The sequence below is a fragment of the Glycine soja genome, chromosome 8 (genome assembly GCF_004193775.1).
Source record: "Glycine soja cultivar W05 chromosome 8, ASM419377v2, whole genome shotgun sequence".
Lineage (NCBI taxonomy): Eukaryota > Viridiplantae > Streptophyta > Magnoliopsida > Fabales > Fabaceae > Glycine > Glycine soja.
The window spans coordinates 41,730,413-41,754,368 of record NC_041009.1 but is presented as its reverse complement, the minus strand read 5'-3'; the positions used below and the strand labels follow the sequence as shown (position 1 = coordinate 41,754,368).

Genomic DNA, 23,956 nt, shown 5'->3' with positions numbered 1-23,956 from the left:
ATCTCTTGGAGAGCTAAGAAGCATCAAACAGTCTCAAGATCTTCCTCCGAGCCAGAATACAGGGCACTCTCTACTGCTGCTTATGAACTACAATGGTTACTATATCTGCTACATGATCGATTTACACATTACTTGTACAAGAGCACCTGTCCTATATTGTGATAATCAAAGTGCTTTACGAATAGCTGCTAACCCGGTGTTTCATGAAAGGACTAAGCATTTGGAGATAGACTGTCACTTTGTTCGAAATAAGATCCAAGAGGGTGTACTTCGCTTGTTGCCAATCTCATCCAAAGAGCAACTAGCTGACTTTTTCACCAAGGCATTACCTCCTCCATTCTTTGTTCCATTTATTTCCAAGTTGGGCATGATTGACATTTACTATGCTCCAGCTTGTGGGGGATGTTAAAATATCAAACGAGTGAGGATAATACACATGAGCAGAAAGGACAAAAAGGGTGAGTCATTGAGAATGTCATCTCAGCATGTTTTGTAATAAACTTTTAATCCAGAATCATCCGTCTACCTTTTTTATTTTTGCCTTTTCTGCACCTATAAATAGCGGGCATTAGTCTGATGTAAAGCATGAATGCAGTATCAATAAAATTCTCCATTTTCTCCTTATTCCTTGTCTTATTTTACTCATTTTTTAAGATACTCAATTATCCTTTAATTATTTTGCTGGCTATTTTTGTACAATCCTACATTATTTCAATTCAGTCTTTCATATACAATTTTGCAACAGTAATTAAAGTATATTATCAAATGCTACTATATGCTAGCTACCAGGGACTAATTCCCAAACACACTTGAGAGGGGGATATATATATATATATATATATATATATATATATATATATATATATATATATAAAGGATCTCCTTCATGTTGAAGTGTTCGAGGGACACTAGGTGACACCTGATGAGTTACGTATGTCCTTACATTGGGTTCTGCACTTTGCTGCAAATGTTGCTTTTGTTCATGGGAATATTGTAAAGCAAGTGAACCTGGACGCAACATTGGTCCATAGAGAGTTGAAGAATCGAATGCGAATATTTTAAGGACATCCGAAATCGAGTAGCCACATGCAATTCTGCTTTGTTGTCCTCGCTACGTCCTCTGATTAAAAGATATTGATTTCTAAATAATGCATACAGACAAGAGCCAAATAAAATCTAGTACGTGACTTTGGAGTCACAAATTAGGTCTTCAATCTGATGCAAACGCATATATATGCTGCAAGAACTCTGATTCTTGTATTTTCCTTTGACATTGTTTGAATGATTTTGGCTACGTATAACAGAACCACGTAGGCAACTCTTTGACCCTTAACTTCGTTTTTATTTTTACTGGGCAATGATAAAGGTTAGTAAATAGTATAATATTTTTTTTCTTTTTTTATTATTAAACAATAACCCCGTAAAATTCAGTAAACGATGTAGTATAGTGTATCACTTTTTAATTATTTAATGAATTTAATTCCTAATTAATGAATTCCACATGGATTTTATCGAATATAATGCTCACAATATTCCCTTGTATAAGACATATACAAAGCACTTACTCTTTTTAGACTTTATATTTGTATGCTCCTAGATCCTAGTCAGATATTTAAGAGGAATATAATAATGTAGATTGCATGTAATCAAGATTTCTAATTTTGTTAAAGTTATTCTTTCTGTGCACATTCATCAATACATGACTTAGGCATTTAAAGTACCAATAAACTAATCATTACTTAACATACATATATATATATATATTGAAAAATCCTAAACTTCTGAGTAACTTTACTCTCCCAAAGTATAAGCTGGAATATGTCTAGCTTATGTAAAGGAAGAGTGTATGTTACATTACAGTAATTTCCCTTTTCTCAGCTACACGTGACTTTTACCAGGATATGTGAGAGATATTAAAATGAAAATATAAGGTTAGTTTGATGGTTAAAAAAAATCTGAAAAGGAAGAAAAGGAGAGGTCATTGGATTTGAATCCTGTTGCTAATAAAATTTAATAAATTAACAATTAATATTTATTAATAATTTTTTTTTAAAAAAAAACATGAGATACTAAAATGGCTTAAAAAGGGATTGAGAATTTATCTTGTGTTAGCTTTTGATGGCTATACAACTTAGAATCACTTTACCAGAAACAAACCCATTAGAATCTTAGCAAACATCCTGACCAGGTTCAGGTTCAGTACCAGACACAATTTTTTGTTAAAAATCTCCATGTCCACATAAATTCCACATCATTTAGTTGTTCTCTGAACATATTTCTTTCCTATAAATAGGATCCTTTGTGTGCATATTGTCTAGCCATGAAGCATGTCTCGGATTAAATGTTGGCTGTCTCTTGGAGTTCCTCTGAGCACTTCACGTACGTGTGTGGCTAGTTCTATTCTGTATTACCCTTAGATAGAATAGTCTTAATTAAGTGAAGTGTTTGGGGGAACTTTTGGGAACAACTAACACTAAATAACAAAGTATGAACCAAAATCATTTTTATTACTTGCAAGGCTATATGTGTACATTGAAAACCAACAAGGAACTGTATTTCATTTCATTTGAAGTGTTTGGGGAAACTTGTGTTCAGCTGAACTCCGAGGTCCAGCATTGTCCTTTTACATATATATGACTATTCTTTATTGCATAGTGCATACTAGTGAACTACGGATTACAAGTTTACAATATTATTATATAAAATATGTTTTTAGTCTATCTGAAACTTAATTTTAATTTCCAAATTTAATTTTAATTAATTTAGTCCCTAAACTTTTAAAAACAATTGTTTTCATCCCAATTCACAGACGATGTTAACACCGAAGAAAATGGGTGAAAATCACTCTTTTCAATAAGATTCAGGGACTAAATTAATAAAAATTAAAGTTTAAAAACTAAAATCAAATTTTACTTAAATACATAGACTAAACAGGAATACATATTTTACCATTATTATTATTATTATTATTATTATTATTATTATTATTATTATTATTATTATTATTATTATTATTATTATTATATGCTCCTTGTTAGCTATGCCTTTATGAATTTCTTTCCTAGCTTCCATTTTTCTTGTCTGATTCTATCTCTATTGCTTGAGGAGATGTTGCACATAGCAAGATTCTTGCATCCCTTTTTGTTTACTTTATCAACAATTCCACTGCTGAAGAATTAGCTTCTTGCTTTAGATGTCTATGGACCTTCGGCTTCCCTACCCTGCTCCAATTCCCAAAAGCTTCTGCTTGACCCCATTTTCCGTTTTCAATGTAAACTTTTGCACGTGGATCTATTGTCATCTTCTCAAGTGAAATTGCGTTCCTTAGAAGATAAATTGCAATTTCAATTTCACATAAGTATCCTTTAATGCCGGTTATTACAACTTCCTTGAGATGATTATGCTCAAATTTGGGAGGCCAACCTCTTTCCCTTACATCATCATCAATACAAAGATAGGTCTTCAGCTGCAACAAGTTAGATCAATGTATCAATGTAAACATAAATTATCATAAAAAAATCATTAAATTCTAGATGGCTTTTCATCTTTTCTTTGTTTTAGTTGAAGTGGTATACCATATTAAACATTAAACGGCAGATTTTGAAGATGTTCAATTGTACAGTTATATAAATATCCCTCTACCAACAAGTAGTTGGTCTAATAATATTGATATGGTGTCTTTAAATAAAGTTTCAAATTTAAATATTGTAGAAGGAATAAACGTGTTTGAAAAAGAGAAGAATTTTATTAAAAGTGACCAACCAGTAAAAAGAATATAAATATTACAGATGATTAAATATAGTAAAAAGAATATAAATATTATTGATATGAGGTATATCTTATATCAATAATATAGTAAAAAGAATATAAATATCGATTTCTCTTCATTAATGTGATTCATATGCCAAGGGAAATGTGCAAGATCACAGATGAATTGTTTACAGTTTACTTGACATAAAACATTGGTTCCTTATCAAGGATATTGTATCATTTATTTGTCTGGAAATAAAGACACTGTTATCATAGAGAGACAATCTTGAAAATTAAAATAAAATTATTATGAAAGTGAAGAGGGAGAAATATATCAAAAGTTATATTTAAAATTAAAGGATGACAACTACGCTAAATAATATTGATGTATTATTAGTTAGATGACAATCTTATAATTTGTGCTTCAAAATTGATATATTATATAAATAGATTTTAGAAAAGAGAAACTTACATGCAACTCTAGTCTTTGAAGCATAGGGCATGCCTTCAGAGTTCTCGCAACCCACCACAGGTCCTGTCGTTGTGTGGACACTTTGATAACTTCCAGATGCCTCAAACATGGAAATGTCAACGTCGGCAATCTGTTTGTCATAACCTTACCCTGAAGCCCCATAAAGAAAAATATGTCAAAGATTTTGAAACAATTGATACTCGATCAAACGGGTTGAATATTGGCATTAAAAACTGAATGATTTTTCACACCCCCATTCTGTCTTACACCTTTTAAAATTTTCTATAAAATGCTAAATCACTTGAGAAAGAAAGAGGAGATAAAATAATATAACCTTTACTTGACATTCTTTATTGGAAATAAAAATGTTTTGTCAACACTACTCAAAATACTATTTAATACCAAGCGACAAAGATAAAATAGGAAAAAAATAAGTAGTACAATAAGAAGGAAAAAAAGTAGAATATTAATAAGGTATTTGTAAATCAGGGTGTTCAAAATTCCCTGCTCTATTAAAAAATATATATTCTTGGACATTGCTTGAATGTTAACAACTTGAGAGAGAAAGAGGAGAGAGGAGTGACTCATAACTGGTTATGTGATGTTAGATGAATGAAGAGAAAAAAAATGAGACATTTTAATGAAGTGTTTATAATTTGTAAGTATATATCCAAATACTAGTACCCTTTCTTATTTTACACTTTCTAACTCCAATAATTATAGTCATTAATTTTTGTTTCTTCCATCTCATTTTTTATCTGTCTTTTATTTCTCTCTTCCTTTTTTTTCAAAGTTATTGTTCTCTCTCTTCCTTTTTTTATTAATTCTAATAGTATACTTTTTAACACACTCTTTATAATACACATTCTTTTATTAGATAATTTTTTTTAAATTACAAAATCATGAGATATGTTCATTAGATAAAACGAAGGATTCATAAAAATTTATAATTTTTAATAGAGTTTAATTAATAAAAGGAATGTAATAAAAAAAGTATATTCGTAATATTTCTGTCTTTTGTTTCTTTTTCTTATCTCGATGATCCTTCCAATCCCATCTAAACTGTAAATAGTTCAAACTGGGGTCCTAGTTAATTACCACTCTTCACACTCTGCCTGTTGTTAAAAAAGAAGGATTATAGAAATTGAATTTTCATATCATCTTTTCTGACATAAAAATTGGAGTCTAATGATAACGTTAAAAGTAAAAGGGTGTCAAAAATATCATTGTTGGATGCATTAGTGATTGAGTAGTGATATATGGACACCTCTCATTATAAATAATTCATTATTAATACTTACTTTTCTTTTTATCTCTTTCTTCTGGTTACATCATAGTAATAATAATTATCGTACATCAAAAGAATATATTCACCTTGAGATACATAAAAAAATAGAAAAGATAATTGATTGATAAAATCCGTGATATGATATCATAAAAAGAAAGAAAAATAAAAAATGTTGGCAGATGTTTATAAATTAAGGTATCCTAATATATATCATCTTCGTTGTTGGCCGGATAAGAAAAGAAAAGAAAAAATGTTTTCAAACAGATGTACAAGAAAGTGTGTAACAAAAATTGATGTGAAAAATATTCAAAACTCATGCTGAAAACCACATACCATGTTACAGCTGCATTCCATGATCAAAGTTTCAAGCTGGGGTATGTCAATGGGAAGCCTAAAGACTGGCCAAAGCTCCTTATGACAAGCATCAGTATCACTCACAGGACTGTAGAAAGTTTTAAGTCTTGGAGCATCGAACACAAATTCAATTTTGCTTCCCTTGAATTCCAAGGCCTCCAAGCTGGTGCTGTAGAGCACAAGTTTCTTCAACTCCTGGCAAAGCTTCACCTTCAGGTACTTTAACTTCTGGCAATAGGGGTGCTCTATCTTCAGATTCTTCATGTTGTAACATTCAGACAACCCAAAAAACTCAAGGTTACTGCAGCTAGACAACAAAATCTGAATATGCAATTCAGATTTCAGATCTACTTTGAAGAGTTCCATAGTAGTAAGTGTGCTAAAACCCAAGTTATGTAACATGTGGGGTGCAAGTACACAATGTGCCAATCGAAGACTCTTCAGAAATGACTTGGAGCCACTTTGACCCTCATAATTGCCAACAACTTCACAGGGGAAAACATAGTATCCATCATTTGGACTAGCATTGATCAGGTGATGATGATTCTCTTCCAACAAGCAAAGATCAATCTCTTCCACATTTTTCTCGACGGCGAAACGAATCCACCGATCAAGATCAGTGGAGCCATACTCATTATGGCGAAATGTGAAGCAAACCTTTAACTTGTCAATCTTTTGGACTTCTTCAACATGTGACAAGTACATGTTGACATTACTAACGAAGGCTAAGGTTCTGCCCCTTTTGAATTCCAACCTTTGCACCACGCTTAGGTGGAGCAAAACATAGGTTAGAGAGTGTTCTCGCTTAATTAGCATGTTGTCTTCATCCAGAATAAGGTTGCTTGGATTGCAAGAAATGTTCCTCCATTTGGATGAAAGAACACTGGTCGTCACAGCATCCTTGACTTTGAGGTAAGATAAGATGTTGCATATGATGCTATTGGGAAGTTTGCTGATATAATCTTCTTTTTTACACTTAGCTGCCGATTCCCCTTGTTTCTTCCGATTTTGATTCTTCATCTTTTGTGTGCACTCTCTCTAGATTAGACTAGAGAAAGTAGTGACCGTGGCCAAAAGGAGAGATCAACAATGACAAAGCCGTAATTTATATAAGGCGTAAGGAGGAGTGCGGATATCACAAAGTGCATGGTTTTGTCTTCATTAAAATTGTGATAATTAAGCAGCCAATGAACTTGGTACATATCTTGGAAAATGATTCAAATTGATTAAGGGATACTAGGAATCATCCCCGTATTGCCGGCTCATACATGGTCTTTCGTGTAATTTAAGATAAGAGTAACCATTGAGGATCTGTATCTTTGTTTTTTGTGTCACTGTCGGAATTATCGATGGAAGGGTGAATATATAGCAGGGGCAATGGTTATCCAATTTTTTTTAAATAAAATTATACTCCTATAAATTACGACTATATTAAGTTATTTTATTACTGTTTATTTTATTTTAAAAATATATAAAAATATATTTTATTGATTTATTTTTTTTTCTTTTTTTATATGTTATTTATCTATTATTTGTTATATCAATATAGTTATAATTTTTTATCATGAAAAAAATTAATTATATATTCTCTTTGTTTTTATTTATAAGACATAATTATTTAATTTATCAAGATAATAATTGATAGGAAAAAAATTTGACTCGTTCAAAATTCATGATTCCTGCAAACATGAATCACAGGAATCATTATTAAAAAAAAATAGTTAATTTATATCTTTTTTTCTAAATTACTTACTATATGTCATTAATATATATTTCTCTCTTCATCTTTTCTTTTGTTTCCATCCAAAAAAACAATCAAAAAGTTTTGTATGAATTATTTTCTCTCTTTTAATTTTTTTATTTATTATCAGTATAATTGATTATTGATTTTAATGTTCTGTTTCTCGTCACATAAAGACAAGAGTATTCAAATCATATCCGTTATTGTGTTTCTTTCTGACTCGATCTAATCGATCATGATTTTAAATGGACATGGACGAGTTTCGTTAATAATTTGCCATTTATCTTATTTGGCCGTCAAGTCCATGCCGATAACAATTAGACAGTCAAGTTTAATTCAATGGATGCAATTTAATGGATAACACACCTTAAATTTGTAGAAAATATAGAAAATAATCTGACCTTGATGTGAAAAAAGCAAAGAACTTTAAGTATAATGCCTTAGACCCAATATTAATTTCATAATACTTTTTTATTAATCATCTTAATTATATATTTTATAAAAATAATTAACGTATTAAATAAATATAAATACTTAATATTTAAAATTTGTAAAAATTATATTTAATATTTCATTTTTTTAGCTTTAGTACACATATAAATTACGATTGTTCAAAACCAAATCAAATAGTTTATAAATGGTTAAATCTTTAAAAAAAACCAAAAATCACTTAAATAAAAAATCACAAAATTCAAAAATCTAAAAAATTGCATAATATTTTTTATTTGGTTTAATTTTTGAATCTTGTTATCAAAATTGAACCAAACCAAACTAAATTACATATTATAATTATATTGATTTTATTCAACGGATGTTTAATTTTATGTAACTAGTATTATTTTTAATTTATAATAATTATAGTATGTGATTTAATTTAGTGTATTTATTTTTGTAATAAATTTGTAATATATGATTTTTGTTGTGGTATTTAATAATAAGTATGTAATAATTTATTATATTTCTTTTATAATCAAAATGCATAGTTGATTTTCATATGTTAAAAATAATATATCAATATGTTAAAAAGATATTAAATATTAAATGATGTACAAATTATGATTATGTTATAAAAAGAGTTGGTAATATATTTTATAATAATGCTAAATAAGAGTGAAAAGGATAATTTTTAATTAAAATATGTTAAATAAAATTAAATAAAAAAATAAAAGTCATTTTTTAAATATTATAACATAATAATAATTATGTAAGCTTACTTGGCAAGATTTTAAATTTTGATAATGAATTAAAAAAATAAAAAAAATTCAAACTGAAATCAAAAAGATGAATTTGGATTTGATGTTATACTTACCTCGAATTAAATGAAATTGTATCTTTATTTTGTATTTGATTTGAATGACTTTTTACTCAAAAATTAAACTAAATAGAACACAAATACCCCTAATATAAAGTTTAATAAAAATAATATTGTCAAAGAATTTAGAATTAATTTTTTTACGGTCATAAATGGGTTTTTGCTCGTATAGTATCTTCTTTTCAGCTTTTCCGGAAATTTTTGGAAACCTTAACTAATCATAATTGATCATTTATTACAGGCCTTCAACAATTGATAATTTAACTCAACCTCAAATCCTGCAAAAAAAAAAAAAAAAAATCCATGCAAGTGTGATAGATTGATAGTGTACAAGCTATTAATAAGTACTAAAGTGTAATAAAACGTCATTGAGGTTAAGTTAGATTGATTTTTTGGTACTCAATTTGAACTTAGCAAACTAGATTAAATTTAAATTGGTTAGCTAATGAAATTTTTTTACTTTTTGAAAAAATAAAAAGTTATTAAGAGAATCATAAACGGAAAAAACAATCATAACTACAAAAAAAAATATGAATTTTTTTGGCTGTTTATTTGTGGCGACTACAAGAAACCGCCAAAAATACTTTATTTTATTGCAAATAATTTAGTTGTTTATTGTGCCCGCTAGGGATGCTTACACATATTAATGCTCTGTGTAAACAATTCTAAGATGGCACGTGATTATTAGGATAAGCCATATATGAAATTTTAAAAATAGAAAAATATAGATAAGAATTAAAAATAAAAAAACACTTTCTACAACCCCTCACAATTAAAAAACAAAAGCCCTCTTTGTAGACGTAGACAAAAACAAAAACCCACTCTCGTCTTGTCTCTTCTTCTTCTCAGGTTACACTCTCAACTTCAACACATTCAATTCTTGACACCGTGTTCTGGTTAGGGTACGAGTGTTGCTTCATCTTTGTTGGAATCCGTAGCACTCTTTGTTTTCATTTCCTCTCTGCACTATTGTCTTCATCTTTCTCTGGTTGTGTTTTTTTCAAATGTAGTTGGAAGAGTTTTCTTACACTATGCATTCCAAAGCATTTTCTCGTTCTCTTGCACTCTCACTTTTAGTTTAACATTTTCTCTGCATTCCAAACATAGCATCAAGAAATGAGTCAAGCTGATAATTCTACAACAATTTCCTCCGATGATGCTTTTCCAAAAGTGTTGGGGAAAGATCACTGTGGACGTGTACGTTGCTTGGGCTTAGGAGGTTTATATAGTATTGCATTTAAGTTCAACACAAAATTCAGTGGTGTAGGATGTAGTTCCTCTAGTTTTGAATCTAGTGAAAGTTCTCAATTAAAGGAGGAGGTTGTTAGTTTGAAGGCAAAGTTAGCGGCTTCGGAGGAAAATGTCAAGACATTACAAAATGTAATGGTTGCATATATACACATAAAGGAAGGACGTATTCCTCCAGAGTTAGGTGCTATGTTTGGAAATACGACTAATCCAATGGTAATCATTTTATTGAACTTTATATCTTGTATAGATTTTATTAATTAATTGTGCTGACATGATGTATTTATTTTATCTTTCATAGGATGAAGAGAGTGGACAAGATGTACCTACAACCACATGGAGGATCTTCACTAGCTAGTAATCCTGATGGTGTTTAACATTATGTTGTTTAGATTAATCCTTTGCCTTTTGATTGTATTTGGGCAGTGTTAAAACTGCCAACAAATCCTAGAATTTTAATATTATCATCTGAAGCTGAGCCTTTTTTATTTACTATATGATGATACATTTTTGTTATGTGGATAGTGACATGCTAATAATGTGAATTTTTTATTTGATACAGGGGATAGCTAGGTGAAGAGATGAGAGATGAATTGTAGTGCTTCCTTTAATCCTAAACTCTTGTTTTGTTTTAGTGTTTGTTTTCAATTAGGACAATGACTACTAATCATCAATCTCTTATGGTTTATGAAATTTTTTTTTTGTTGAAAATGTATGTAAAGGAAAGGAAATCACCCTAACAGATATACCTTGACAGCTAGGAAAGAAAATGACAGATGTGTCCATGATTTCATGGAACAGTTCTTGCTAAATATTGATATTATCTCATAGTTTTTTGCTTATTGATTCTTCTATCTGTTTATATTAGTTTCTCTATTGGGTACATGATCATCTGTATTTTTTTTCCTATTTTACTCATGATTCTTTAGTAGTCATAAAAAGCAAAAAAATGAATGATAAAACTTTGCTCCCCTACATCTCAAGTCATAAGGAGCCAACACCTAATTTAAGCATTTTCCCTGCCAGTTAAAATTCTCATGTTCACACATGATCATTTATTTAACTTCATATTTATTCATTTTTATGAAATTAATTCAAGTGTTTAGTTTTTTAATTATTGTCAAAAACCAAATAATGTGCATTTAAGGTATTACGGTGTTATTCTTAATTAAAATTATCATTTCATCTAGATAATTATTCTTAATTTTGATATAAAAATAGTGATTATTATAATAAAATTTTCATTTTGTTTAAAAAATCGCACCATTTTTTTTAATTATTATATGTTGTGGCAGCTAAAAGCTATCAATAGTTGCAGGTTTAAAGGTCAAAAACAATGTAAATTATTAAGTGCGGTGGCTCAAAGTTGTCAATAAATGAAAGCTGAAAATATTAGAAATGCAATTACTGGGAGTTTTCAGCCCCTAGTAAACGTTTAGACTATCCTGACAGCTTTTTAAGAGACTATATTTGTCAAAGATTATCTGTGACGCGTGGTTCTAACAGCTTATTTAGCTGTCAGAATTATTTTTTTGTAATTTTTAGCTGTCTCAAATTACATTTTTAGCCCCCATAAATTATAGCTTTTATTTTAGTGATATTGGACAGATTAAATTTAGGAAACTGCTGTTTTTATTCGTACTAAAGGCGAATGACATGCACTTCATTTCAACTATAATTTTAATTTCAAACGTAAAACGTTTTACTTAAGGCACTGCGATCCTCTACTTCTTTGCGGCCTTCACTTCAAAAGGTACCTCATCTCATCGATTGTTAATATCGAGACATCAAATGTGCCACTATCTAAATTGAAGATAAGCATTGTACCAAAATTTTTTAAAAGATAATTAGCCATTTTGATATCAACGTTTAAACCCATTAGCCATTGCAACATGTAAGCCTTCTTGTTGCAACACGCCCACAACTTGAATTCGGTGGATCAATTATTATTTGAATTTTTTGTATTTAAAATTTGGTGGGTTAATTTCCAGGATTAACGGGATTTAGTTCTAAACGATGTATCCGTTTCAGTTTTACTTATTTTTTAACATTTTAATTTATTTAATTATAGGATAATTACACATTATCTGTTTTTAGTGTTTTCGTGCATTTTTTAAGATTTTGCACCATATAGCAGGAATCTTAAATTTATTGACCAGAAACCTGATCGACCTAAACCAATGAAGCTTGGATAATTTCTATTTGACTTAAATTGAATACCTAATTTTATTCACGTTGTAAGTTGGAATCAAGTTCATTGGATTTACCGATCCTATTCGGATCCATATCCAATTGTCCACTCCTGCCATCAATAATAATGTTCACTAGGTTAACAAATCGCAAAGGAAGATAAGAACAAGACAAATTCTTTGTTATAAGAAATAAAAAATCTTTGCTCTAAATTGTGTTTCTCCGAAAATTTCTGTTTATAGTTACACCTTCCTAATTTAGAATGTGTACCTTTCCTAGAAATTCAGCTATATAAATTATTAGAACTTTGTCTACAGTCTGTTTCCGACTAAAACAAGAAATATAGAAAGTTAATCTGCTAGTATGTCTCGTCCATGATCATTACTAGTATATTTGATTATCATTCTTAGTTCATCTCATGGTATGAACATATATAAGTTATCTAGTTATACTTATCGGAGCACTCCAACCTACTAACCTAGTTTGCGCAAGTGCAACATTTCCCATTACACCCAAATCCATAATGCATGCACCTTTCACGGATTCAGAAATTAAAGATATGCATGTTATTACTATTTTAAGAGTAAATTACATTCACACACACTTTCTTAATTTTTCTTAAATTATATATAATATTACTTTTTTACTTTTTCATTAATTCTCTTTTTTATTTTAAAATATTATACTGACACTCTCTTATATATTTTAAATTATTATATTAACACCCTCTCATGTCTTTTATCAACACTCCCTATAAAGAAGATGATTGTAATAGTTAAAAAAAAAACAGAGTGTTTATTCAACGTAACTACACAAAATCTAAAAAATAATTAATGTAATTTACTCTTTTTCTTTTATTGACGGAATTTACTCTTCTTTTAACATTAATATTTTTTTCTAGTAATATAATATGCTTTAGAAACCTACCGATTTTTTTAAGCAAAGAAAATTTTATTTATAATATTTATATGACATCAATAGCATAAGATATGCGATGAGTTACAAGACATATATAAAACCCGCTCACATAAGCTTTAAATTTCTATGCCACTTGCTCCACCACAACCAATGAAACATGTATATGCTCCTACACACTGCCACCATGCTACTTGTTTGTACTAAGCAAAAACACTGGCTAGCTGGTGTAAATTCAAAAACTAGTCAAAAGATATTTGGTTTTAAGATAAAGTTGCAAAAATTAAGATTAAGCTATAAAATAAAGGCTTAATTAAGATTTTCATATTTGAAAAATAAGTCTTTTTTAAATTACTAATTAACATTCATTTTTTTCAACTAAGTATTTGAAAAAAATTTATGTTTCAATTTAGTACCTGCTGTTAATCCTCTTTCGCTAAGTGATGATGTGGCAAACGAAGTGTCACGTTATCAAACCTTATCACTAACACCTCAATGTCATGTTATCACCTTCTTCCCCTTCTTCTTTCCTTTCTCCCCTTCTTCCCCTTCTCCAACGGAAACCACCACCATTGTCGTCGATCGCCACCATTGCGCCGTCCAACCCTTTCTTCCCCTTATTCAATAGAAAACAACCCACCCCACCCCACCAACAGAAAACACCCAAAATTCCATACAATCACTTACATAAAATTCTTGACTTTGACAGATATGTTTTGCTCCTTGATCTGCATATGTATTGTTTGGCAGGTGATCTTCTATTAAAAATGGCTTGACTTTCTCAGATAAAACACATGCCATATCCATACCTTGTTGCACACCAAGTGTTTGATCACATTTCTCAAACGAAATTTCAGCCCTTTCCAAACCTTCTCACCAGTGTATTTGACATTAAAAACCAATCTAACAGAGAATTATACCAACATTTTCGCTCCATACCCAATCAAACACAGAGTCAAAAAACAAATCACATATACAATTGCTACTAGCGGGATGTACACGAAGAGGGTATGTGTGTGAGGAATCTGAGATGACACGAAAAAGCTTCGACTATTCCAGCGAGATGGACACTGCGCACAACATCTTCACCCTTTTGCGCCTCCATCACGAGATTGAACTAGATCGGAACATCGAAAATAGGAGGAGGTCAAACCAGATCCAACCACACAACATCTTTGTAGCACTGACGAAGGTGTGACGAACGACAAAACCCTACTCCCCATGGAGTTTAATGACCAAAACCCATAGGGTCGCAGTAAAACTTCCCCTGCGGCCACCCACATTCATGGTTAGTACATGCTCTAGCCATTGGCGAGAGCTATTCCTAGAAAACTCCAACCGTCCTCAGACGACCATGATGAAAAACAATGTTCTTCTCAACTTCAAGCACGCATTGCAGAGATGGAACACCATCACGAATAAGAACTTAGAAAATTGAAGGTCGACCACGACGAGTTGGGGGCTCATGTGAGACGCCACCAAGGGGACAAACACTCTGCTCATACGATCAACGAGTGCCCCCAGGTGAATCACATCCCTGTCAGACCAACAATACCCTGGATGACCACAACATCTCACACGCACATCGCCATGAAGGACTGACAACTCGATGACACCCTTTTGTCGATCAGATCATGGAGGTCAACTTGCCTCTAGGCTAGAAATCTCTCGACTTGTAGCGCTATGACAAAACTACTGATCCAGATTAACATCTAAATGTGTTCCTTACCCAAACTAATCTCTATACCAATGACGACGTGATCCTTTGTTGAGTCTTTCCAACATCTCTTAAAGGGGAAACATTGACGTGGTACGAGGGACTCCCTCCCTGATCCATTGACAGCTTTGACACCCTTGTCGAACGCTTTAGTTCCTAGTATACGACGAGTCGATTGCACTACCTGACATCTGAAGCCTTGACTAGTTTATGCCAGGCAGATGATGAGTCACTCTGTAAATTTACAGACAGGCTTGGTCGAATCGCTATCCAAATCAGGAATCTCGATCTTAAGGTGGCTTTACACTCCATGTTGTTGGCCCTACAACCTGACAAGTTTGCTAATAGTATATGCAAGAAACCTCCTAGCAGCATGAACGAGTTGCGTGAATAAGCCAAAGGGTACATTCAGATAAAAGAAATGTCAAGGTTCCAAAACAAAGTCTGATAGGCTGGACGTGAGAGAGTGAGAGGCGAAAGTAGAACAAGGACCGACTCACACAAGTCGAGCAAGCGACACAAACTAGACAAACGTCAGCCCCTTCTGAAGGGATCAAAGTACAAGAGATACACACCCTTGACAGTAAATCGAGCCGTCATTCTTGAAGAAGTCTTCAATGCGAAGATACCCACACAGTTACCCTTTATACCCCCTCCTAGACTTGGGTTGGATAGAACCAAACAATATAGGTATCGTCGCAATCACGACCATAATACTGAAGATTGTTGGATCCTCGAAGAAAAAATAGAGGAACTCATACAAATTGAGTACCTAGCCCATTTTTTAAAAAAACTTGATGGCAGTCGAACTAGATGTCTGGGGGGCACCAGGACGACCATCATAGGGTACGAGATGCCGACAGAAAGAGCGATCGAACGAAAGAAAGAGGAAGATAGAGGTGTCATCTCCAAAGACACGAGTGTCAACCTCAGCAAGAGCAAGAGGACGAACCCACTCAGCAGATTAGAGGTGTAATCAACACCATTGTGGGTAGATTTTCTTATTGAGGGTTGTCTAGTCAGTCCCAAAAATTTCATCTCCACGCCATCAGAGGTATTTACGTCAACTGCATCGACATACAGTCACCAAGAAGTCTTCCTCCCATGACATTCATCGACAAAGACTTCAAAAGCATCAACCCCATCAACCAGGATGACCCCATGGTCATCTCCATTGTCATCGCCAATTTCATGGTGTCCAAGGTTCTCATCTACCACGACAGCTCCACAGATATACTTTATTGGAAGACATTCCAAAGGCTTGAAGTCTCACCTGACATGATTCAATCGCACTATGGATCACTCCTTGGCTTTGTCGGAGATAGAGTAAAAACCAGAGGTTATGTAGACCTAATAATCACCTTTGGTCTGGGCAAGCTCTCACGGAGTTTCACTATTAGGTACTTAATTGTTGATGCAAATACTTTCTATTTCGCTTTGATTGGCAGGAAAACGTTAAATGAGCTTGAAGCCATTGTCTCTACACTGCACCTCAAGATGAAGTTCCTAACTTTGACGAGAGAAATCATAACTATTGAGGCAGACCAGAAGCAGGCCCGATAATGCTATATTGAAAGCTTAAAGGTGGCTCTTTATCCTCCCATCAGAGACCTAAGCAGGCCTAATCCAATCTCTGGTGGTAGCGACAGTGAAGTCATGGGCATGGACGAAGAATCCCCAATAAAGACCTTGGCCGTCTACGAAGCAACTAGAAGAGATTAAGATGACATATTTGTCGTAGACCTTCATGACAACGACGACAAAGGCCCAAAACCAATTGAATAACTTGTCAAGCTACAGCTTGGACCCAAACTTAGGCAATGCATGCAGCTTAGCAGGGACCTCACTAGCCACGAGTACAAACAGTGAACGTCATACAAAAGAACGTAGATTTATTTGCATGGTAGTCATCTGATATGCCAGGTATCCTTCCTAACATTATATGTCACAAATTGGCTATCTGTCCTCAGGCCAAACCAGACCCATAGAAGAAGAGAAAGATGGGAGAAAAGCGATCAGAGAAAAGATTAAAAAGTTACTCAAGGCTTATTTAGATAGAGATGTCAGATATTCGACCTAGCTGGCCAATGTTGTCATGGTAAAGAAGACAAATGGCAAATGACATATGTGCATTGACTATATCGACCTCAACAAGGCATGCCCCAAGGATGCATATTCCTAGCCCAATATCGACAGACTTATGGATGGCACGTCCGGTTTCCAATTGTTGAGTTTCCTAGACACCTATTTAAGGTATAACCAAATTAGGATTCACCCTCGAGACAAGGAAAAAAACCTCCTTCAACATGCAAGATGCCAATTTCTATTATAGGGTCATGCACTTCGGACTGAAGAACGTAGGTGTTGATGGATTGGCAAGTGCACCAATGCGTCCCAAGTAGTAAAGTTAAAATGGAAGTTCGAGTATCGTATCCACAAAGATTTTGTTTGTACTTAGATGAATATTTAATTTACAAGTAATAGATAAGGAAATTAAAATAGAAGATAAAGAAAGATAAAAGATAAGATAAAGATTTAAATTAAAAGATGACAAAGAAAGATAAAAAGGCTAAGAATAAGGCAATGATAAGGGCCGGGAAGCCCAACCTAGAGGAGTTGGACTGGGCCATCTGAGATATCTGGCCTAAAATGATAGAGCCTAAGTCCATGTCCATCTGCATGATCAAGCCATATACCAACCTCACTCTGTCCATGTTAAGGTCAGAAGTATGAGAAGTAGAAGCGAGGTTGGAGTAAGAAAGGACACTCCATGTCTGAGCGAGAGTAGTCAAGTCCTTCCTCAGCAGCTTCCAAGGCGCCCCCTCAGTATTAAGAACAAACCCCCGCCCTAGTAGACATAATTTGGTTGCAATAGCCTGATGTTCAGGGTGAGTGTGGTAGTAGCGGGAGTATTTTGAGTACCTCTCCCCAGGCTCAAGCACCACCGGGGTCTCTAGAAATGTGTTTAGTGTGGCTGCGTCAAATTTAATAGTCTTCCCCCGCACCTTGCATTGTCTTGGGGAGTGGTCTTCTGGATCATACCTGTTGGAGTAAAACTCCTTAACCAGTGCTAGGTCTATGTGATTCTCCATCTAGCGTGTGAGATTTTTGTGCCACTGATGGCGCTCCAGCTCCTGGAGGAACTCATCATAATGCGAGTAAGCTAATTCAACATTCCTCTCTAGGAGGATGTTCCTCTGATGAATGTTTGTCCCATATCTCTCCCATGCAATCTTGGAGACAAATTGGGATGTGTCATATGACTCTTAGGGCCTGGAAGATGAGGCACATCTCTTTTTAGAAGCCATCTGCACCAAACACAGTCAAGGATTGAAGTTAGTCTGGAATTTTATTGAAAACTAACCTAAGAAAACAAGTGGTGACATAAGGTGGGCGCTAAGCGAGATAGGCTCACTTAGCGCGCCTTACAGAAATAACTAAAGGTCAGAGGTAGAAATGTGCAATTATAGTGATGAAACCAAAAGTAATTGCCTTAAGCAGTTATGTTTTCTTTTTAAAGTTACGAGTTGCTTGCTAAGCGTGAGTGTCACGCTAAGCGAGCACTCTGTGACATTTGAGTTTTCAAAATTTAAAACCACGCGCTTAGCAAGCCATGCTCGCTCAGCCCAATTATCCAAATTTTCAACCCGAGAGGTTTTTGGGCTTAACGCGTAGGTGTGCACTTAGCGAGTTATGCAGCTCTGATTGGTCTGCAACTTCCACTAAGCGGGCCATGTGCGCTTAGCAGATTAAGTGAGAGTGGGTGCAATGGTGTTGGAGCGCTTAGCGCAATTGCCATTACAGAGAGACATTTGGGCTTAGCGAGATGGTCTCACTTAGCCTAATTAACATAAAAGCTCACACAGAGAAGGTTTTGCGCTTAGCGTGTAGGAGCGCTTAGCGAGACAATTTGACACGCTTAGCGAGAGTGTCACGCTTAGCCCAATTTCATCCAATGCACAACTCGAGAAGGTTTTGGGCTTAGCGCGTGGGCATGCTTAGCGAGGAACCTTCTACCACTGGATGATAGGTTGGTGCGCTTAGAGAGAGTATTACTCGCTCAGCGCGTAGCATATGTCTCGCTTAGCGCGGATGTCGCGCTGAGTGAGTTGGATGACTGAAAATTTTTCTAAGACTCAACTTATCCAAGTAGCTTCAAATAAGCTTGTGGCCAACCCCATTCCTTCAAGTTCATTCTCCTTCACTCTTTTCTCCTAGCAGTATCAATTATAACAACATCTAAACTAATAAACATTAAAACACAAGAATAAAGATTGAAAAGGTAAGAAAGTTGGGTTTCCTCCCAGTAAGCGCTTCTTTAACGTCACTAGCTTGACGTATATCACCTCTATGGGTCTTGTAAATACAAGATGATGGTTAACCTCTCAATGCTTCCACCATCATACAGCTTCAACCTTTGATTATTCACTACCCAACTTCTCTCAGGAGTATTTGATTGAGGATCCATTAACTCCACTGCTTCATACAGTTTCACTTCTTTGACGGTAAACGGCCCAGACCATTTGGACTTCAGTTTTCCTGGAAACAACTTGAGTCTTGAGTTGAAGAGCAAAACTTGTTGGTCTGGCCTAAAGTCCTTCTTCAACAACTTTTTGTCATGGTAGGCCTTCACCTTCTGCTTGTACAACTTGGATGACTCATAAGCATTCAGTCGCATTTCCTCCAGCTCCAAGAGCTACAGCTTCCTCTTCTCACTCGATAAAACTTCATCAAAATTCAAAAACTTTAAAGCCCAATATGCCTTATGTTCCATCTCTACTAGCAAGTGGCAAGTTTTGCCATAGACCATTTAAAATAGGGACAGTCCTATGGGAGTTTTGAAAGCGGTCTGATAAGCCTACAAGGCATCATCTAGCTTAATAGCCCAGTCTCTTCTTGTAGAGGCCACAATCTTCTCTAGTATCTTCTTCAGTTCTCTGTTAGAAACCTCAGCTTGACCGTTTGTCTATGGATGATAAGGTGAGGCCACCTTATGTGTTACCCTGTAGTGCCCCAACACCTTCTGAAGTTGGCTATTGCAAAAATGAGAGCCACCATCACTGATCATAACTCTCAGTACCCCAAAGCGAGAAAAGTTTTGGGTCGAGTGACCTCGGAATAATTAAGAAGGGGGGGTTGAATTAATTATGAACGTGTCTTGACTAATTAAAAATTTATCATTCTTAATATTACTAGATTCAATTAGGCTTTACTACTAAGTTATGAGAAAGTAAAGAACAGAAACAATAACTTAAACAAAAGTAAAGGGAAAATAAAAAGTGCACAGCAGAAAGATAAAGAGTGTAGGGAAGAAAAAGACAAACATAAGATTTATACTGGTTCGGCAACAACCCGTGCCTACATCTAGTCCCCAAGCAACCACCGGTTCTTGAGATTTCCAATAACCTTATAAAATCCTTTACAAGCAAAGATCCACAAGGGATGTACCCTCCCTTGTTCTCTTTGAACAACCAAGTGGATGTACACTCCACTTGAACTGATCCACAAGAGATGCATCCTCTCTTGTTCTCAGTATAACAACCTAAGTAGATGTACAATCTACTTGTACCACAAAGGATGTACCCTCAAATGTGTTAAGACAAAGAATTCTTAGGCAGTTAGTCCCTTGAATCTTTGTAAGGGGAAACAAAAAATATCTCAGGAGGTTAGTCCTTTAAAATCTTTTGTTTAAAGGGAAGAGGAAGAATCAAAAGAATTCTCAGGCGGTTAGTCCTTTGAATCTTTTGGCAAGAGGGAGAAGGAAGAATCAAAAGAATTCTCAGGCGGTTAGTCCTTTAAATTTTTCTGGCAAGAGAGAGAAGGAATGAAGAAGAAGAATAGCATAAGTTTTTGGCCAATGAACTTTTCTTGAATAAAGAAAGTATTGAACAAATAATATTAGAAAAATGTTTTGAATGAATGAAAGAAATCTCTCTTTGAATGAAAGGAATCTGAAAGTTCTCACATTTTAAAATTCATGCCATAGTCACATATAGTCATTTGATGACTTAAGTTAAAGTTTGTGACTCTTGACAATTTCTTTAAAACTAGTCACTTTAAAAGTTGTGACTCTTTTTGAAAACTAGTCACTTTAAAAGTTGTGACTCATTTTAAAAAAATCTTCAGAAACTAGTTACTTTAAGAATTGTGACTTTTGGTAATTTAATTTTCAAAATAAGTCGTTGGTAATCGATTACTATTATTGTTAGTGCTTAGCTCTACTGAGTGTTTAAAAGATTGGCTAAGATTTTGTTAAAACATAAGCACTTAGACAATGAAGGAAAGCTGGAGTTGCTGCACATGATGTCCAATGTTATGTCAAGGAATCAGATCGGGCTGCACAATGCACAAGGCAAGATAAAATGTCAAATGAAGAATTGAAGCTGCAGGATCCACGATGTCGGATACAATGTCCTGACATCCTGCCCGAAAATACTGGACACATAAATCTGTTATATCTTTAACAGATTAATGTGCAGTTAGCAACAGATTTGGCGATCTATCTTTAGGAACGAATTAAAAGATAATTAAAGTTCGAATTACAAACTTGAATAGTTCGTTCAGGGATTAAAGATTAAAGATAAAAACTAAAAGATCAAACTGTATCTTTTAGATCTTTAAGTGCAGATTTTCAGGAAAATGATAGATCTCATCCAGCATCAAGAAGTTGCAGCCCAGAAATGCACACTGCTATATAAACATGAAGGCTGCACGAGTTCTGTACCAAGTCCGGGATTGAAGAGTTATTTTGTGAGTTTTGGGACTTGAGTGTTTTGTGAGCCACCTTGATGTTACTCTAACATCAAGTGTTGGACCTGAGTGTGTAGAGTTGATCTCTATAGTGTGTGGAGTTGATCTCTATTGTTCAGAGAGCAATCTCTGGTGTGTATTTGAATTAATTGTAAACACGGGAGAGTGTTTGAGAGGGAGTGAGAGGGGTTTCTCATATCTAAGAGTGGCTCTTAGGTAGAGATTGCACGGGTAGTGGTTAGGTGAGAAGGTTGTAAACAGTGGCTGTTAGATCTTCGAACTAACACTATTTTAGTGGATTTCCTCCCTGGCTTGGTAGCCCCCAGATGTAGGTGACGTTGCACCGAACTGGGTTAACAATTCTCTTGTGTTATTTACTTGTTTAATCTGTTCATACGATCATATACAAGCTGCATGTTCTGAAGCGCGATGTCGTGACATCCTGTACGACATCTGTCCCCAGTATCAGAATTTCAATTGGTATCAGAGCAGGCACTCGAAATCACTGAGTGAGATCTAGGGGAGATAAATTCTGATGAACATGGAGAAAGAAGGAGGACCAGTGAACAGACCACCAATTCTGGATGGAACCAACTATGAATACTGGAAAGCAAGGATGGTGGCCTTCCTCAAATCACTGGATAGCAGAACCTGGAAAGCTGTCATCAAAGGCTGGGAACATCCCAAGATGCTGGACACAGAAGGAAAGCCCACTGATGAATTGAAGCCAGAAGAAGACTGGACAAAAGAAGAAGACGAATTGGCACTTGGAAACTCCAAAGCCTTGAATGCTCTATTCAATGGAGTTGACAAGAATATCTTCAGACTGATCAACACATGCACAGTGGCCAAGGATGCATGGGAGATCCTGAAAACCACTCATGAAGGAACCTCCAAAGTGAAGATGTCCAGATTGCAACTATTGGCCACAAAATTCGAAAATCTGAAGATGAAGGAGGAAGAGTGTATTCATGACTTCCACATGAACATTCTTGAAATTGCCAATGCTTGCACTGCCTTGGGAGAAAGAATGACAGATGAAAAGCTGGTGAGAAAGATCCTCAGATCTTTGCCTAAGAGATTTGACATGAAAGTCACTGCAATAGAGGAGGCCCAAGACATTTGCAACATGAGAGTAGATGAACTCATTGGTTCCCTTCAAACCTTTGAGCTAGGACTCTCGGATAGGGCTGAAAAGAAGAGCAAGAACTTGGCGTTCGTGTCCAATGATGAAGGAGAAGAAGATGAGTATGACCTGGATACTGATGAAGGTCTGACTAATGCAGTTGTGCTCCTTGGAAAACAGGTCAACAAAGTGCTGAACAGAATGGACAGGAGGCAGAAACCACATGTCCGGAACATCCCTTTCGACATCAGGAAAAGTAGTGAATACCAGAAAAGGTCAGATGAAAAGCCCAGTCACAGCAAAGGAATTCAATGCCATGGGTGTGAAGGCTATGGACACATCATAGCTGAATGTCCCACTCATCTCAAGAAGCAGAGGAAAGGACTTTCTGTATGTCGGTCTGATGATACAGAGAGTGAACAAGAAAGTGATTCTGACAGAGATGTGAATGCACTCACTGGGAGATTTGAATCTGCTGAAGATTCAAGTGATACAGATAGTGAAATCACTTTTGATGAGCTTGCTATATCCTATAGAGAACTATGCATCAAAAGTGAGAAGATTCTTCAGCAAGAAGCACAACTGAAGAAGGTCATTGCAAATCTGGAGGCCGAGAAGGAGGCACATGAAGAGGAGATCTCTGAGCTTAAAGGAGAAGTTGGTTTTCTAAACTCTAAACTGGAAAACATGACAAAATCAATAAAGATGCTGAATAAAGGCTCAGATATGCTTGATGAAGTGCTACAGCTTGGGAAGAATGTTGGAAACCAGAGAGGACTTGGGTTTAATCATAAATCTGCTGGCAGAATAACCATGACAGAATTTGTTCCTGCCAAAAACAGCACTGGAGCCACGATGTCACAACATCGGTCTCGACATCATGGAACGCAGCAGAAAAGGAGCAAAAGAAAGAAGTGGAGGTGTCACTACTGTGGCAAGTATGGTCACATAAAGCCCTTTTGCTATCATTTACATGGCCATCCACATCATGGAACTCAAAGTAGCAGCAGTGGAAGGAAGATGGTGTGGGTTCCAAAACACAAGACTGTTAGTCTTGTTGTTCATACTTCACTTAGAGCATCAGCTAAGGAAG

At 34.8% G+C, this 23,956-nt stretch overlaps 1 protein-coding gene across 1 annotated transcript; it reads right to left on the bottom strand.

The window, feature by feature from the left end:
- Window positions 1-2,490: 2,490 nt before the first annotated feature.
- On the bottom strand, window positions 2,491-6,884 carry LOC114424193 (FBD-associated F-box protein At5g22730-like). Its single transcript, XM_028391046.1, has 3 exons — window positions 5,844-6,884; window positions 4,223-4,372; window positions 2,491-3,466 (listed from the first exon to the last, which is right to left on the bottom strand). Exons 1-3 carry the CDS (start codon window positions 6,882-6,884, stop codon window positions 3,146-3,148), a joined length of 1,512 nt encoding a protein of 503 aa, XP_028246847.1. The 3' UTR covers window positions 2,491-3,145.
- Window positions 6,885-23,956: the final 17,072 nt, after the last annotated feature.

Excerpts from the sequence above, each read along its gene's own strand:
- LOC114424193 (XM_028391046.1), bottom strand. The coding sequence starts at position 6,884 with ATGAAGAATCAAAATCGGAAGAAACAAGGGGAATCGGCAGCTAAGTGT. Across the intron at positions 4,373-5,843 it reads TGGAATGCAGCTGTAACATG|GGTAAGGTTATGACAAACAG; the intron begins GTATGTGGTTTT and ends ATGGGGCTTCAG. Across the intron at positions 3,467-4,222 it reads TTCAAAGACTAGAGTTGCAT|CTGAAGACCTATCTTTGTAT; the intron begins GTAAGTTTCTCT and ends AACTTGTTGCAG.